This window comes from Ptychodera flava, chromosome 6 (assembly GCF_041260155.1).
Source record: "Ptychodera flava strain L36383 chromosome 6, AS_Pfla_20210202, whole genome shotgun sequence".
Classification (NCBI taxonomy): Eukaryota; Metazoa; Hemichordata; class Enteropneusta; family Ptychoderidae; genus Ptychodera; species Ptychodera flava.
In genome coordinates, this window is record NC_091933.1 from 39,074,826 (window position 1) to 39,092,495 (window position 17,670).

The 17,670-nt window shown below is 37.7% G+C and overlaps 2 protein-coding genes across 17 annotated transcripts in view; both read right to left on the reverse strand.

Annotated features, from left to right (window-relative positions):
- Window positions 1-2,668: 2,668 nt before the first annotated feature.
- Window positions 2,669-9,781, reverse strand: LOC139135737 (uncharacterized). Of its 2 annotated transcripts, none has more exons than XM_070703388.1 (3): window positions 9,466-9,781; window positions 5,547-8,056; window positions 2,669-4,700 (listed from the first exon to the last, which is right to left on the reverse strand). In XM_070703388.1, the coding sequence occupies exons 2-3, from the start codon at window positions 5,695-5,697 to the stop codon at window positions 3,730-3,732; spliced, it is 1,122 nt and encodes a 373-aa protein (XP_070559489.1). In that variant the 5' UTR covers window positions 5,698-8,056; window positions 9,466-9,781; the 3' UTR covers window positions 2,669-3,729. Both variants share the same exon structure in this region; 1 of them encodes a protein (XP_070559489.1).
- A 5,659-nt stretch (window positions 9,782-15,440) lies between these two features.
- Window positions 15,441-17,670, reverse strand: part of LOC139135739 (forkhead box protein P1-like) — a 35,019-nt gene continuing 32,789 nt past the window's right edge. For all 15 annotated transcript variants that reach the window (XM_070703402.1, XM_070703400.1, XM_070703396.1 and 12 more), the window contains one exon: window positions 15,441-17,487. In XM_070703402.1, the coding sequence (XP_070559503.1) occupies window positions 17,328-17,487 (160 nt within the window). In that variant the 3' untranslated portion in view covers window positions 15,441-17,327. The remainder of the gene's footprint in view (window positions 17,488-17,670) is intronic.

Here is a 17,670-nt window from a genome sequence, read left to right on the forward strand (position 1 = left end):
TCAATTGAAGCAGAGTACCAGCAAAAATGTTGTGAAAATTTTATCAGTCAAATATCTGTCCCAGGGGCTTATTCTACCTTGTAGCTGTGTGTGCATTGGTGCAGATGGCCCAGTACATCTCTGTCCCAGTTTAGTACCAAAACTTCATCCCGAGTACTACTTCACCACTCTCAACTTTGCCCCAGTACTAGCTCATACTAAAACCTACCTGGTACTGGAACTGTACATGTCGTCACTCAAAGGTAGAAGGCAAATTTCCCCTTCCCATCATAATATGTCCAAAATCAATCACTACAGTATGATATATGAAATAGAAATATATCCTTTCTGTCTTCCTTAACTCTGACAAAACATTATCTTCTGGTGTCATATTAGTTTAATACTTTATTATTTAACATCAAGTAAGAAATATCGTCAATGGATAGAAATGTGTATCAAACATCCACACAAATCACTCTATGAAGTAATGATCCACTTCAACAATATTGAGACATTGTAGTGGTTGCTGGACAATTATTCAACATTTCAGGGGTGTGCAACGTTAAACTATCAAGTTGTAACAGTTCCAAATCTTGCATATTTCACTTCATCTTCAGACGAAATATCTTTCAACATTATCAGAAATAGATGTTCAGATATTGTGTACAACTTTGTATTTTACAATAACAGTATCATCACACTGCAAAAATTAAGGGTACAGTTACTTGTAGATGTACTCAATTGAAAATATGAAAAGTTTTTTTGCAATGGAACTTCCATACTAAACATTTTGATTTCATATCAAGTGGATTTTTAGTTCAGTTTAACAATACTTTTCATGGCTGGTATATGTATACCAAAGAGAGCTTATATGGTAGGTCGGGGGTATCTGTCTGTATTATGTATGTATTATTAGTGTGTGCAGATGTGTGTCCGTCTACATCAAAAACTCAAAATCTGCAGCACCTACATCTAGTATTTGGTGTACAAGGTGCACCCAGTGGTGGAGATGTGAATTTTGTTCAAATGAATATGTCAGTGTCAAAAATATGCAAATGAGGTAAAAAAAAGGAAAAATCTAAAACTCTGTAACAACAGGCCAGATTTGGTAGAAACTTGATATGCAGGTTCTTTATGGTGACTTTAGTTATATTTGTCCAAATTGTGGTAAAATTTTGATAGCTGTAATTTTTGGGGCAATCTTTCCGGTTTTTGGTCAAAATATCTTCTCTGAAAGCACTTATTCAATTGCCTTGAAACTTGGTATGCATGAATCAGGGTTGGACAAAAAGTCGGAGGGGGGGGGAGTAGGCAATGGATCACAAATACATTTACTAACCCCTAATAGGGTATTTTTGTACAACAATTTTCAGATTATTTTTTCTCATACTAATATTTCAATATGACTTCAATATGATGATTGGACAAATGACCTGTGTTTTTTCTGCTTTTGATCACATTATCAACTTGCAGTTTACTACCAACTATATTTTGCTCACAATAATTGTAAAATCATAATCGTACTTTTTTATCTGAAACCAACAAGTATTCACATATAATGTTACACATACTACTCACACAACTGGGAAATAATTGAATCGAAGTCGTTGTATTTTTCACTGATGTTCAACATTGAAAGGTTAGTGGCGCTGTTGTTAGTTTCCTTCTCATCAGTTGATTTGGTAATATTGCACATTTTATTCCTGGTTTGTCTGTGTATTTAATTACCCGAAAATTTCAAGTTTGGGCCACGAAATTTTCACTTTTGATCAACAAAGTTGGTCTTTAAATGGACTACTATCTAAAATTGAAAATTCAAACTCTTTGAAAATACAATAGCAATTCTAGTTCACAAGCGAAAATAGAACTACGCCTTTTTGTTTGCTTGATTGGAGCAACAGTATGCCCTAAGTGGTATTTTTGAATGGCTGGGAGAATTAATGTTTATTATTAATTTTATTATTATTAATTATGGTTTTGCCAAAAACTGGTTCATACATATCCTCTTAATATCACTGTACAGCTTTATCAGCCACAAGACCGACGAGCTTTATCTACTGACTGCTGCGGTAGGTGAATTGGTATTGCAGATATTGTAAGTTCAAGCCCCATAAAAAGTAACGCATCGCAACGACTTCGTCAAATTTGATGACACTATACATGTTGTTCATACAGAGATGTACTAGCACTGAAAGATATTTAGCGGTATCAAATTATTGCTATTTTGCATATTTAATGAATAATTATCCAGAAACCGCTTGTCTAACAGGTCTTTAACGTTTTAAGATTTTTTATCCAACTGCCTGTATTCACTTTGTGTGAGAGACAGATGGCAAAGAAACTATAGCCATAGATGGTTGTTTTCTATGCTTGCTTCTGATGGATGTATGTGTACATCTACAGGGGGTCTTAAAGTGGAAGCCATACTGGAACAGTTCTGCCCATAAGAATATCAAAGGAACTCTGCACTCAACATCTGTTATTATGCGATATACGTCTCCACACACAGTAGTTACCGTTCCATTGGCACTATTTTTCCACAAAAGTACTTGTCACATAGTTTCAAACGTGTTGAAGGCTCTTGGGGATGACTTTTTACACACTCTGCTGCTACCTATGTGACCTGTCTGCGATTTGAAGAATGTGAGCTATCTAAAAGCATCCAGCAGTCAATAAATAAAGTGTTGTTCAATATTTAACTTTGCTTTTTATTGAAAGGATAAGAAAATTTTATGCGAGGTATCATCAATGCAAACAATGCGATGAAATTACAAGTGTGTCAGTATGTCTATCCATTGTCCAAATAAAATATGCTTGAAATTGGCACCAGTTTCGGTGAGAAAAGCTGTAAATTTTACATATGTAATAAGCAAGCTTATTTGAAAATTCAGAGATTTCCTGGAAGTTTGTCTCTTTAAGTATGATGACGCTTCCATTTCAGTGACTACAGCACCCTCTTAGGATGACCCCAAGCCCCGGATTCGCCATCGATAGTCTAAGGGTGTGATAATCCAAAAGCTAGTCATACAGTGGATGAGAGCTAATTTTTTACCTAACTCTTGGCAAATGCACCATTTTGTCCATTTTCAAGCTATGTAAAGGTAGATGTCACATATGCTTGAGAAGCTGCCTCAAAATAACGACTTGTGTTTCATCTCACCTATCCATGATTTATTGTGACGGTGTGGACAATCGCAGTTCGTGGCTTTCAAGACAATCTTGTATGAAGATAGCATCTTACTATTCCTGTAAAATTTGCCGGTTACAAATTTCTTAGACACAACAAAATGATCGCAATTATTCACTTCGCATCGTTTGAGAGACAAGAATGATGATGACCCTACATCATCGTAGTTGAGTACAACTGAGCACATTCGCAAGCAACAGGCTCCGTGGATTATGCCATATGGTGATATTGAAGCAAGGCGTCATCATATTTTGGTCACTTTGTTTGCAAAACTACGCCCGCTGTAATATGAACCCGTTTGCTCACTTTCAGAGTAAAATTAATCGAAATGAAAAAGGATGGTAGTAAAGATCTCGAGAAGTAAACAGTTAACACGGAAGCCATTTTTGTAATCAATTGAAGCAGTAATCAAGATGATTACATATTAACTCTTTATGTTGATTCCCAATCCCTGGAAGAATGCCGATTCGTTTTTAATGACATTAGCGGACTTAATATTAAGAAAATTCTGGCCAAAATAAGAGAGTTTCTGTTCAAACCCTTGTATAAAATTTTAACGTGGATTATAACGTTTCTCGTTCATCTCGCAGCAAATGTATCAGTACTTCTTTGAAATTTGGACAGGCAATCACTGTTGGACACGGGTGCAGTTTCTTCATCACTGTACCGAGAGTTTCCATCGAATGGAAAGAACGACCGCAATACAGCGAGAGGAAATGCAAGTCACTCCCGAGACAATTTTCGTCGAAACTTGGTGGTTTCTCGATGAGCGGAATAATCTGGTAAATATACTTTATGTGTCTTTTGCGACGCCATATGACAGAGTGATCGTGGCACAGAGTGGCGACCATTGGCAACAGCAGGCACAGCAAGAGATTCAGACACATCATAATCTCCAGGACAATTTCCATGTGTTTTGCGCACGGAATGTCGTATTGCAGAAAGGGGCAGTCGAAATACGCCTGTAGGATTCCGCCTGAGAGCCAGCAAGTTGCAATCTGCGCTGTTTGCAACAGAATACCGAGGATCAGCGCCGAATACAAGCACTGTCTCATCGTGATATGGGTCTTAGAGATTAAAAACCCTCCGTACTTGTCCACAACGACTTGAATAGTCTTGAGATGAATTCTGAGGTCATCTAATTTTGAGGCTAGTGTCCCACCTTCCTCCTCCATTACATCCTCTATCATTGCCATGACGCTCTGCTTAATTTTTGATCCTCGCTGTTTCCGAGCGCGAAGGCATTTCATCAACGCTGCCCACGTTTCCAGGGTACAATCATATAAACTTTTGCAACTAGCCGTGATGCTATGTACATCTGCCTTCATGCGTTCCAAGCCACGGTAGTGCCAGTAGAGGAGCGACTGGTGCGCCATCAGTGCTTGGATGGTCAGTATAGCAGGTAGAATCTCATGATAGATAATGAAGGGAAAGTCTCTGTTATTATCTTTGGTCGAACAGTGGGCGTTAATGAAGGCTGCCGATGAATCAGCTGTGAAATTACTTGGAGGGAGACAAACTGTCACTTTGTCAACTAAATAAAAAAGAACCAAACACATGATTCAATTTATACACACTAGCTTATTGAAATGATTCATTGTCTGTTCGCACAGCGTAGCTAGTAACGGTGCAGATTTTCTCGAAAATTGAAAAAAAGAGATTCTTCGATATATGTAAATAACTAGATAGGTTCGACACTTGCTTTAATAGTTAATGACAAGTCTAAAATATGAATGAAGGTCTCTATTAGAGAGAACGCCTTATTGATCAATAAATTTTAGGATTTTTTTTCAGAAACGTACGCTGTACCTGTGAAGCTATCTTTAAAAGTACGTATATTAATAGACATTTTATCCAATTATTCCGAAACTTCTTGAAAATACTGAACTGAAAGGAAAGGTTTCTAGAAAATACTGAACTGAAAGGAAAGGTTCAACTAAAAGAATATTGACAATGGATGTGGACACTTACTAGTAAATGCTCATTTTGTTTGTAAGCAACCTCAAGAAATGACTCGAAATTCACTAATGCAGCCCAAAGCTATTTGAATTAGGGAAAGTCCATCGAAAATAGAATAAGTCGTATTGTTAAATCTTAATCATGTTCCCAGCTGCCGACGTTTCCACTGACGTAAGACGGCAATACAGTGCCAGATCTCATGTTTTGCGTGTCGAAATATTGGATTCTTGGTTCGTTAATGTGGTACCTCAGTGCCTCGTGAACCTTTCGCAGCCATGTAAGAGTCAGATCACATCTTGATGTAAAGATGTACCTTTGCTTACAAACAAATACCATTCCCAATACTTGTTTTAAGTGTCCGTGATAAAGGACAGATGATACCCTATGTCCCTGTGGCGAAATTCAAACGTGCTGCACTTACCGAAAACTTCCGTTGCAAAGACACCAATAGCCATAGCCATCGGTATCAATACTGTGAACAGTTGGACCCACAAATCAAAAGCAGCGAACGCGCCAGACTCCTTGCTCGGACTGTCCAAGAAACCTGACAAGTACGACAACGCTGAACCCATGTTGACCTGGTCTCTGGAATACAGCCACTCAAAATTTGTTGATTCGTTCGGTTTCCTCTCGCTCCTTTATCATCATGGCAAGATTTGCAATGATGACGAACTATTGTTTTAGTATATGTCTCCACAAACGCTTTCCTCTCTGCTATGATTTCACGGGGTTTCGTCGTCATCACATTTGTGGACACTCATGTCAATAGCACCAAATGGACGGACATTGACTCTACCAGTATTCAAAAATCTATGTTCTAAAAATACGGTTGCCTTAAGTGATGTCTAATCGATGGTTGGTTTTAGGTAAAAATAAGACGATGTTTATATCCCAACACAACATTCCATATGGTTTTGACAACTTTACATGAAAAGTAAAGATATTCAGTACACATTGTGTATCATCACAATGGTATTTAACAACCCTCTAAATTCGTTTCTATTCCCATAATTGACTACTTTTACGCATATTTAATCATAAAATTAAAATGTTTACCATCGGCTCGATAATACTGTTTGTAGCTACCCCTTTATCACAGTTAAAACAGACCTGTAAGAACAGTTTCGATTCACCTTCACGAGCAAAACAACTGGCCTGTCCCACACACTTCGAAATTGCAAGTAAACGCAGGTACGAAATCATCACCTCAGTGCTGAACCGAAGGACATTACGTTTCCATTTGCAACCAGTCTTTGCTATTTGTGCAACATGTCCATAACTCTGTACCACATTCTCGTCAGGTAACTTTGAATCATATTCTGCCACATGTATAGTTGAACTATTATGTTTTCTTACTGCTCTGCATACTTGTTGAAGTGATGAATACTGGGAGGTAAAATTCCTCAAATCATGAACTTAACGACGACATAAAAGTGATCATGATCATGGCCTATCCAACGACTTGTCAGTACAGACCAGTTTCGTAACGATTTGTTGACAGATTGATTAGAAACAATTATGACTTTGTGCGGCAAAAGTGAATATATGCTAACTTATAGATATTTATAATGCACAAGAACAAGAAGAGTAGACAGAGAATGTGGAATGTGGAAATGTGAAACTATTTACAAACGCTTTTTACAAAGTAAATGAAATTGCGGTAGAGTGGATATTAAGTGTCATAGGATGAGTTTAAACCAGCGTAATTCTATACCAGGTGGCTGGAGAATAAAGAAAAGCAATCCGATTTTAGAGATTCTTCGTACCAGCGCATATCCCATCAATTTCGCAGCTTGCGAGTTCTTGAAGGTTACTCTTGAATAAAAATACTTATTCCTAAAGATGACATATAATAATTGGTGTCTCGAAAGGAATTATGATAAAAATTCACTCGAAGATTATGTCCTGTCAAAGTGCTAATGTTAAGTTTTAGCTATCGCTGTGATTACATGCATGAAACATAGGGTTTCAGTTCCCTGTCTTCAGCCAGGAGGTAAATGAGAACTTCTTTAAAATTTGGACAGTCAGATAAGGTTGGACAAGGGTACATGCGCTCGATGACATCACCAAGAGTCTCTATTGAATACAGAGACTGGCCGATGTACATTGAAAGAAACTGAAGATCATTTCCATGGCTCGTGTCGTCAAATCCCATGGGTTTCTTGATCAGTGGTATAACTTCATAAATGTACTTCACCTGCTTCCTCCGACACCAAATGACCTTATGGTCGTGACGCAGGGTGACAAATATCGGCAGCACGAGGCAGAGGAAGAGGTTCAAGCACATCAAGATCTCGTATACAACTTCCATGTGTTTTGTGCAAGGTACTTCGAAATTTTGAAACATGCATTTGAAGTTGGGTTTGAGGATGCCACCGGAATACCAGCAAATTATTATCTGCGCAGCCTGAAAGATGGCGCCACCGGTGAGCACAAGATAAAAGCAACGTCTCATTTTAACGTATGTCTTTGATATGGAAAACCCATTGTACTTGTTGACGACTGTCTGAATCGTCTTTATTTCCACCTTAAGACCATCAACCTTTGTAGCTAGTGACTCGTTTTCCTCTTGCACTAGGTTTGCTATCATCTCGATGATACTTCCTTTTCCTCCAAGGCTAGGCAAGTTGTGAGCTCGTACGCTCTTCACTAAAGAAGCCCACAGATCGAGGGTGCCGGTGAACAGACCATCGCAGTTCGAAGTGATGAACTGTATATCGGCCTTCATGCGTTCTAATCCACGGTAATGCCAGTACATGAGGGATTGGTGTGCCATCAGAGCTTGTATACCCAGCATCACCGGTAGAAACTCGTGGTAGATCACGAAGGGCATATTTTCATTATCCTTTGTAGAGCAGTAAGCGTTGATGTAGGCAGCGGACGAGTCTGCTGTGAAGTTACTGGGAGGAAGACACGTTGTTCCACTGATAGCTGTGCAAAAATATCAAAAGCAGAAAAGGCTTGTGAATTTTATAGGCACAAACTTGTAAGCTCCGCTGTTTGGTATGACTGACCCGAACTCGTGAAATAACGATGTCCAAAAACAAAATGGCTCAAATGTAGGTGGCTAGGTGTTTGAATGTCAAACTTCTCTGACCTTCCGAAGATGTAAAATCTTCGGATGTAAATAATATCCGCATCAACTTGCACAAGGATTTAGAAGATAAGCCTGGTCTCATTTAATTATTTTCTTGTCGTGTAGCTCCATGACGGCATCCTCATATCAGTTATCGATCTCAACGATTTGTGCCAAACGTACTCGTTGAACTTCAGGCATTATAAAAAGAAAAACAATTCGCATGCTTCAGTTTCGTCAAATTTTGGATAATTTGAAAGCTGAAATTCCAAGCGAAGAAACACTGAAAATAACGAGGATATGGGATTTAACAAACCCAACAAGAAGCACAGGAGTCTTTTTAGTAAGATTCTGTGCACATAAAGACGAGCATATACATTGATACTAAGGGCAGTTTGGGATCCGAACGAATATCTTAAAAAATAAAAGGAACATTGTGATTTTTGTCGGTGTGCATCACCCAACCCCTTCCCCATCAACCTCCTCGCCACCCACTTTAAAAAGAGATCAAAGTCGAAAAATTAAAATGAGACATGAGGATGTTTAATTGATGCACAATTAAACGACTTTTAGAACTTTGTTGGAGATAAAGAAGTGTCAAAAGTTAGTAAAATTGCATCAATCGTTGAAAGAACAGTAAGTTGACCGGGAAAGAAATAAAAAGCGCTTCGTTGTTGCTTTTCTTCGATTCAAAGAAGCAACTCTTACATACGGCAAGCTGTATTCAAGCAGAAAGTCATCCCGGAGGAGCTATACTCAAAGCTTGGACACGCAAACACAATGTTTTCGTAGGGTGTGTCTTGTCAAGGCAATTGTGGCGATATTGTCCATATGCAACGTTTCATTATGAACAATATCAGTCCTGGATAAGTATGTAAACGAACCCCACATACTCACAGCAAATGACACTATGACATCAGCTTTTGGTAGAAATGGCACAAGCGAAAACTCAGTTCCTAATTCTTGATTTATGAAGCATCAAAATTCTCGGTATGTGCATTATGTACTGAAAAGTTTTGAGAAATGCTAAAGTTGAACTTTAACGATTATCAACCAGACCAATGCTACAATAATATTCTCTTTAGGATGGTTCATATATTGGTCTAAGTGATTTTTTTATCGCACAAAATAAATACAACGGGCTTTACCACGATTTGTTAGCCATATCACAGGACTGTTAAGTTTCTGGTGGGTTGCTAATCGCCAACCAACGTTCAAATTGTACATTTATATACGGGTAGTGATACCACTGTGTGTTACATACCAATTAATTCGGTGGCGTATGCAAGTGTGGCTATTGCTATTGGCATCATGACGGTGAATAGTTGAACCCATAAGTCGAATGTAGCATGTTTTCCAAAACTGCCGCTCGTACTTTCTAAGAAACTCGACACGTAGCTCATGGCCGACCCCATCGCTAGAAGTTCATATCTAGTCCTTTGTGCGAGTTGCAAAACACTTTGTCAATTTCCCCGTTCAACTACAGACAACCAGGTGTCTCACTCCCAAACCAATTACGTGTGGAAGTTGGCGCACTTCCCGTCGCTGCCAGTCGTTCGTTGAGACACTGGCCGAGCTGTGGGTGTGTTACACAGTGACTATAAGAATGACGGGATTATATTACCTGTCGACAAAATGGTACACCGTGTTCACTCAGGACCTCGAGTTTCAGATTTCTCCTAACCTTCAGGGCAATAGTAAGCAGCACCACACTTGTCATGAGGGACGAACTCTGATCATTATATTGTCAGTTAGAGGGACTAATTTCACCGGGTACCCGGTTTGTCTTCATCTTCTGTCTTCTTGAACAGCCTATGGTGGGAAAGCTCCTTTTTGTCGCATGATCGGGTCAAAGTCCTTTCAGGTGTGTGAACGGACAAGCAACTACTAGGTCACTTTGTGCTATAGGATAAAGTACTGAAAGTTAATATGAGAACAACCAACGTCCACAAAGATAGTGACCAAAGAAGCTTAAAAATCCAAATATAAAAAAAAATTCTAAGCTACAGTATTAACTGCCTAAAGATAGATAGTTCAATGTGGAAAAAAGTTAAACAATTCAGAAATAAGAATTAACAGTCCAAAATAGTAATGACGCACTTCCTTACTGACCTGAGTGCATGTGAAATACACAACCTGGCATCTGTAAATTAAATGTATACCAAGTGATCATTTCCAGTCACTTTTAACTGTTTTTAATGGATTTTCCAAAGAGTCCTGTGGAAATGATGAAAAACGCCTATCTGGTCTTGTGTTTACCTCATGGCTGATAATTGTCATAGTATTGAGTTAACCTGTTTATTTTGAATATTTGCGCATTTTTCCTCAGTATTTGACATTTTCTGAATACCTTCTTATTCAGTTTGTCATTTTCTAAAAGTTTAAATGCTCCATTGTGTGGTCAAGCTTTCCACAAGCATCAAATGTGGTACTTCATATAGGAGGGTCTGCCTCTAGAGGGCGGGCATCATGAACACTCCTGTGTTTGTTGGTTAATTCCTCCACGTAAACTTCTGATTGTACTGTAAACATTGAACATGGCCGACGTCCGATTTTCCTGTCTAAAACTTTCACTAATTTTCGTTCATATGACTCTGAAACTCCAGGAAACGATTGGGAAGAAAGGGTTATCTTGAAATATTGAGGTAATCGCCGATATTTTGCAAAATTAAATGAGAAAAAATGCAAGGAAAATGCCGACAGGCTTACACAATGACAGTTTTCAGACTCGGAGGCATATGATCATCTCTGCAGATTATGCAACAGGCCCAGATCACGTGAGGCCATGAGGGGATATCCACGCAACTCAGTACCAAACACTAGCGCTCACAGAGTGAGCAAACACAAAGTGAGTACCCCTAACGTCAGCTCAGTAGTCTGTAATAGATTGTAGTCAGCTAAGAAACCTTGGAGAAAGGCTTAACACTGTGGCTATGCCGCTAAGTCCCTTTTGATTTTGTCATAGCTCAAAATCGTTCTCCCACACCTCAACCTGAGCCATGAACACCCCACCAGTTTATGATATGACCCATCACAATGGCATGACGTCAACGGATCTTGACAGACGGAAGTCTTGACAGACGGAAGTTCTTGGACAGCAGCATATTGGTTTTCAACTCTAATACCTTCTCTGTCTATAAATAGACACGAGAAGGTAACAACAACAATAAATTCGAGATGTATAGCTGCAAATTTATGCAACTTGAAAGAACCATCGTTGTACAATTGATTGAGCCAGTAATGCTAACTTTTGACAATTTTTTCCATTATTTATATTTCATGTGTCAATTGTAAATTTTTACTCTATTCCCAAAAGAATGTTGAAACACTCATTATTTAGCTTGTCAACATAACGTCTATTGTGTAAAATGCACTATCATTGTTTACATTTGAATTCTAGTCCGGACCAGAATTCAATTGTAACAATAACAACGCAGTTTACACATTGACAGACTGAGTTGACAAGCTGTATACTCTATATATCAACATGCTTTGGGGAGTAGAACCAGAAATTATGGTTGATATTAAAAACAAAAATAATGACAAAATCTCACAAAGTTAGCATTACTGGCCCTTTAAAGTCTTCAAGGCCCATCATCTGGAACTTTTTGAATTATTTTCATGATATTAAGCTTTTGAACTAAATTTCAGGCAAGTGCATGTACAGATGAAGGATGTGTGTAAAGGTTTTATCAATCACCGACTGGAACTGTAGGTGTAAGCTTTAACCAAGATGAATACTAAACAGGTTCCTGTTCAAAAATATGTAAAAATAGACCGGGAATCATGATGCATATCAATATGACATCCTGATAGAGACAACATACTTCAACCTATTGGAACCCGTAGAATGCACTGCATGCCGTCAACTCGGATGGTATATCCAGTTTTCTCGGTAATATTAAACACGATTGGAACTAATTTGGGATAATTGGATGATGAAGTAATGTTGATTTAATCTACAAATGTAATCTCATCTGCTTTTCTTTTTACATTTAACACTTGTTTTTATGAGTAATTTGCAATATTGCAACATTCAGCTATATAGTACCTAACACTTTTGAGAAATTTGAAAAATATGAAAATCCAACTATCCCAAATTAGTTCCAATCGTGTTATTAAGTTTTTTAAAATGGCTAGAAATTTGACATCAGGGTGAAAACTGTCAAATTTCCTTGGCCAATTGGTTTCCTTGGCTACAAAATGTTTGTAGAAAATATGTGAGAAATTTGCAAGATATTGTGATGTAAACATGTACAGAGATGCAAATCTTATGGGCAGTTTACTTGATACAACATTTTTCTGCATAATACATTGTAATCACTATCTATTGAAAGAGTTCAAGGTCATAGTATTGGCCTGGGGATATTGATTACCGGTACCATGGATGTCCTAGAATAATCTGCAGCTTATAATGGTCAAAATTAAATACATTTGTTGCCTTGAATCCAATTTGCCTTACGACCACCTCTGGGAAGGAAATGACAGTGCAAGTAATAATAAATTGACATGACGTTTTCATTGTTAGAACTTGTCAAGTCTAACACATATCTCACGGCCACTCAGCTTAAACATACCATCAAACGAAAACTTAGAGGGCAAGTACCTGTAACTTTGGATTTTTTTTTTTCTCACTATTTTTGTTTTGTATGTAAAATTATAAATTATTGCTCTACTCTCCAAACCATGTTGAAACGCCCACTATTTAGATTGTCAATACTGCATCTATATGTATTAAATGCACTGTTATTGTTTACATTTGAATTCTAGTAAGGACCAGAATTCATATTGTCAATAATAAAACACAGTCTGGACACGTACAGGCTGAGTTGACAAGCTGAATAATGTGTATGTCAACAAGAATCGGGCAGAAGAACAAGAAACTGTGTGGACATCAATATCAAATTTGATGAAAAATCACCAAAGTCACAGCTATTAGCCTTTTGTAAAGAATATCAGATACAAAACATTCTTTATATATATGATAACTTTATTTGCTCTAAGAAGTTCCAACAGCTTCATCTCTCATACTTCTCTTTTGTTTAAATTGTTTTTGACAAAAAAAAAATTTTTGGTTTTGTGTGTGACATGACTTGTTGACCTGACATTTGAGAAGCGTCAGTGTTGGAGTACTTTAGTCTGTGTGATGAACAAACACTGGCTAAGCATGTGAAAGCTACCTGAGTACTGAATGTGTACTTTTTTCATGAAAATAGGGAGTTACTGATACTGTCAGTACAAAATTCTCCAGAGGCAACTCTATCAGTTCCAGTAATGCTGAACGGAGTACTTGCTTTCATAAAAAAACTTTATGATCTGAACTGTACAAGCATTACTCTGCTTAAAAAATGTTTTTGCCCCTTACACCAAAACAGTGCCTGTATTGTCTGTCTTTCAGGGACAGACAAAGGTTGCTAATGACGGGCACAGAATAATTTCAGTGTACAGCTGATGTGGCACATTCCATGATAGCTACCCCCTAAGCCAGTGTTCTTTTCACCCTCACAGACTGATATCCCATGATTCACTTTTGTGTCTCATGCCACACACGGCTATGGTGACCAATAGTCCGCCAAGGAGGAAAATACAGTGACCTGCATGCTGATGATGTTGATTATAGAACGGCGCGTCTCATTGGCTAGTTGACCATGCTTGCTCCCAAGCCTATACAACTTCCAGCAGCTCATTTTGTTTGTTGCTTGCAAGCCTACTTCAGGCAGGCAGTCCAACTAACTTGCCAGTGGCAGGTCACTGTATTACACAGAGAGTTTTTCAAGGGGGTGATAGGTAGGTATGATTACTTATAATTTTTTTTTCTCAAGACTAAAATTTCTAAAATATCTGTAATGTAAAAGACTAAAAAACATACATCATTTGTTGAATTTTTTTTTATCTCTGGCGCTTTCCAGTAATTCAGTAGATAAAAATAAATACCTATGTGGTATGGATGAAACATACGACAAAAAAAAAGGAAAACGGAAAGGAAAAACAAACAAAACAAAACACAGACACTGGAAATGATAAAGGCATTGCACTGTAGCTGGTAAAGATAATGGCTCTAAGGATATACAACACAACAGGTCTCCCTAACCAGATAGAGATGTTATGGACCCATAATTAACAAATCAATGTGGTGTCTCCGGCCTTAGGGTCGAGAGATTGATTAAAAGATTTTGGCAGTTTCACCAGTTATACATGTAATTCACTTTCATCTTTCTTTTCTGTCAAAACATTTTTGACTTCAGTATAGGGTTAGTCATGACATGGAGTTCAGGTACGAAACTGAATAAAAATAAAAAAGCCAATGAGAAAAGTATACTGGCTTGGCTCTGTGGCTGTTTCAACATTAACGCACAAAGCATTCGTGCAAACTGGAAAAACAGAGAGCTTGGTGAATACTTTGGGTTGAACAAGGATAGTATCTCTGAAGCATGTAATTTATACTGGCCGGTGCTTGTCTGTAATAACACAAACACAGCTCTTTTTTTGCAAGGAGTACTTTATATGCTTGAGGAGGATTGTGATGAAGCATTTTTTTGCTGTGTCATCATGGATTGCACATGAAAAGCTGCCTTTATTTTCCCTACAACACCACAACTACTGTGTGTGAGGTGTCTTGTGCAAATTCTAACTTGCAAGAAAAGCAGTGAAAACTTCAAAAATACATAAAATTGCATGGTGACAAAACTTCGTTTCAAGGTATGATAATTGCCCTTTTCACGAAATAACACAAAATGGCAACTTTTGGAAGATTTTTTTGTTTAAATATCAATAAATTAAGCTGACCAGGCCAGGGAAATAGGCATTAAAGAAGGGAAATTTGGCCATCAGCCACGGCAGGTATCAACCTGCATCATATATCAACTTCTGATCAATAGAACTGCTTCATACAGCACAAGTGTACTAATATCAATTTTAATGCATCATCCACATTAAAATTATAGTGAAAATTGTAAAATATTTACTAGCTCCTTTCACTTTTCATTTTTTTTCCAAAATCACTCCATGTACTTTTTTGAAAACATTTCTCTGATCCGTGAACCTCGATTTACAGAATTACGACAATCTCTCCGGTTTTTTTTCATAAGCAATATTTCATTGATATATTTCAAATTTAATTTACTAATAAATATAAATTAAATCGAGGGGGTCAAAGGGTATCCAATCAGATGTGATTGTCAAAATCATTAGAGAAAAAAATTTCACTTATTTCAATCCTACAACTGGACAATAACCATGTTTTTGGAGGGGAGGGGGCTGTACAAAGACATGTATGGACAAACTAAGGCTACCATTCTGGATTGTTAGATTATTGTCAAAGTGATGTTGTCATATTTTAATGCGAAATCAGGAATGTTGGTGTCATTTAGAGATTGTGCAAAGGAGTCAGTTGTGAAAGAGTTTGGCTGTGCTAAAACCAAAGAACCAAGCCAGGTATGAAAATGTGCCCTCAATCTACATACTGACCATAGATGGATAGTACACATCAACAACTTCAAGGACACAACAGTGTAAATGTGGGAAAATACCATGGCATACCAATGGAAATGGCTAGGGTGGATTTATGTACATAAACCCATGAAGAACTTTTGTTGCTTCAAATTGTATTTGCACACAGACCACTACATATGCTGAGTTGTGTGGGTTTATCATTTTACTTGTTGTCAGACAGCACTGTTACACATAAGCACATTTCTTAATTATGAGTATTTTCCTTTCACGCTGAGGATGCAAAAGACAGAGTCTCACCCATGGCCTTGTGTGCAGTGGTCAAAAATGTCTTGCACAGAGAAAGGTAATGAAGTTTATGTTTGAATCTGTCCGGGGTAGCCATTCCATTTGTACACCACTGTTCAAGAATGGTGTCAGACTGGTGCATTTCCCACTGTTAATCAAACATCTGTGGTGTCATTTCTTGTCCAAATGGAAAAAAAAATTCTGTGAGTTGGTCCACTCAGCCTGTTGACTGGGATAAGACATGACAGATGGTTCCACTAGGGAACTCTTGTCTTCTCTAACAAAGAAAAACTTCACTAAAACACAATGACAATCAAACCAGAATTCTCTACACTGATGCCCATTATCTGGTTGTCAGAGCTCCCAAGTTGCCATCTGACCCTGTCCACATATTTCGCAACAACAACAGAAAGCTTCATTTTTTTTTTGAATATTAAATTCTTTTTTTATATATATAAATGTCAGATCCCACTTGCATATGTAAGTTACACTATGAACTGTTACAATCGAGAATAACAAGTTGGAAGGATATAGATATGTGAGATCTATTGGCAAGTCCAAAGTTGCACAGTTCTAAGTTTTTTGAAAAACAAAACTTTAATGTGACGGTTGGCAGTTGGTGTTCTCCATTGTTCTCCAAAGGAACTGGGAACAAGAACACTGCAAACTAAAAAACTGAAATAAAAATGTCAAAAAAGATGGAATTCTATACAATTGTGAGAAATAAGTTTTTTTTAGTTCTTGTATTACAGTATTGCTAACTTTTTTATGTTGATTCAATGGTAAGACTGGTTTGATTCAATATGCTTGAACTTGCATTTTTTTATTTTTTTTCATATTTTTTAAAATTTCATCTGCACACAATGACATTTTTTAAGTATTTTGTGACACAGAATATCCCAACACAGAAATGTTGTCATGCGCATGGCATAAAATTCCTATTTCAAGTAAAATGTGTTTTTGCTTCAGACTACAAAATGACAAGGTGGTGGGTGGGACACATATCATTGTTTCAAGTAGCTTTGTCGTGTCTTACTTTTAAGAGGGGGCTCTGTGGAAAACAGAAACAACACATGCTATGGCAGTTTAAAAGTTTCTCAACAATAAAATAAAATAAACACACATCCTGACAGTACCCTTGACAATTCTTGTAACACTGACATACACACTACTTGCTACAGCTACGTAGCTAAGGGATTTCAATGTTTCTCTGTGATCCTAACCTACACACTGGCTTTTTTCAGACTTTTTCAAGATAGCAAAAAGGATGAAGTACCTCACAGTCTTCCTAACAAAGCTAGCTAGCTATGGCTACGCTTTCAGGCTACAAACACCAATATTTTGTAAGTACATCATGTGACAGGTTATACAAGTTTTGATTGGTTAACTTCAGTCTACTTGTTCTTTTGTCACCTCTTGGTTCTCTTCGTCACCAATGACACAATTGTCTTCTGAAACATCCTCCTCGCCACCTTCCATGTCCTCTTCCTGGACACCGTTTGGCGATCCTCCTCCACTTTCCATTTTCATCCTTGAATCTCCATCAGCCCTGCATGGAAATGGGACACATTATGGCCATGAGAAGAAGCTCAACCAGAGCTGACTGTTTAGTGTTCTGAATTTTTCCGTCAAACTTTCAAACTTACATCAAAGCAAATCAAAACTCATGAACCACAACAACTGCAAAAAAAGTTGATGCCAACTTCAACATGTTTAAAGAAGTTCTACCAGA

Bases quoted from the DNA above. Each gene is read 5' to 3' on its own strand.
- LOC139135737 (XM_070703388.1), bottom strand. From the start codon at position 5,697: ATGGGTTCAGCGTTGTCGTACTTGTCAGGTTTCTTGGACAGTCCGAGC. The intron at 4,701-5,546 runs GTAAGTGCAGCA...TTTTTTATTTAG, and splicing joins CTTTGCAACGGAAGTTTTCG to TTGACAAAGTGACAGTTTGT.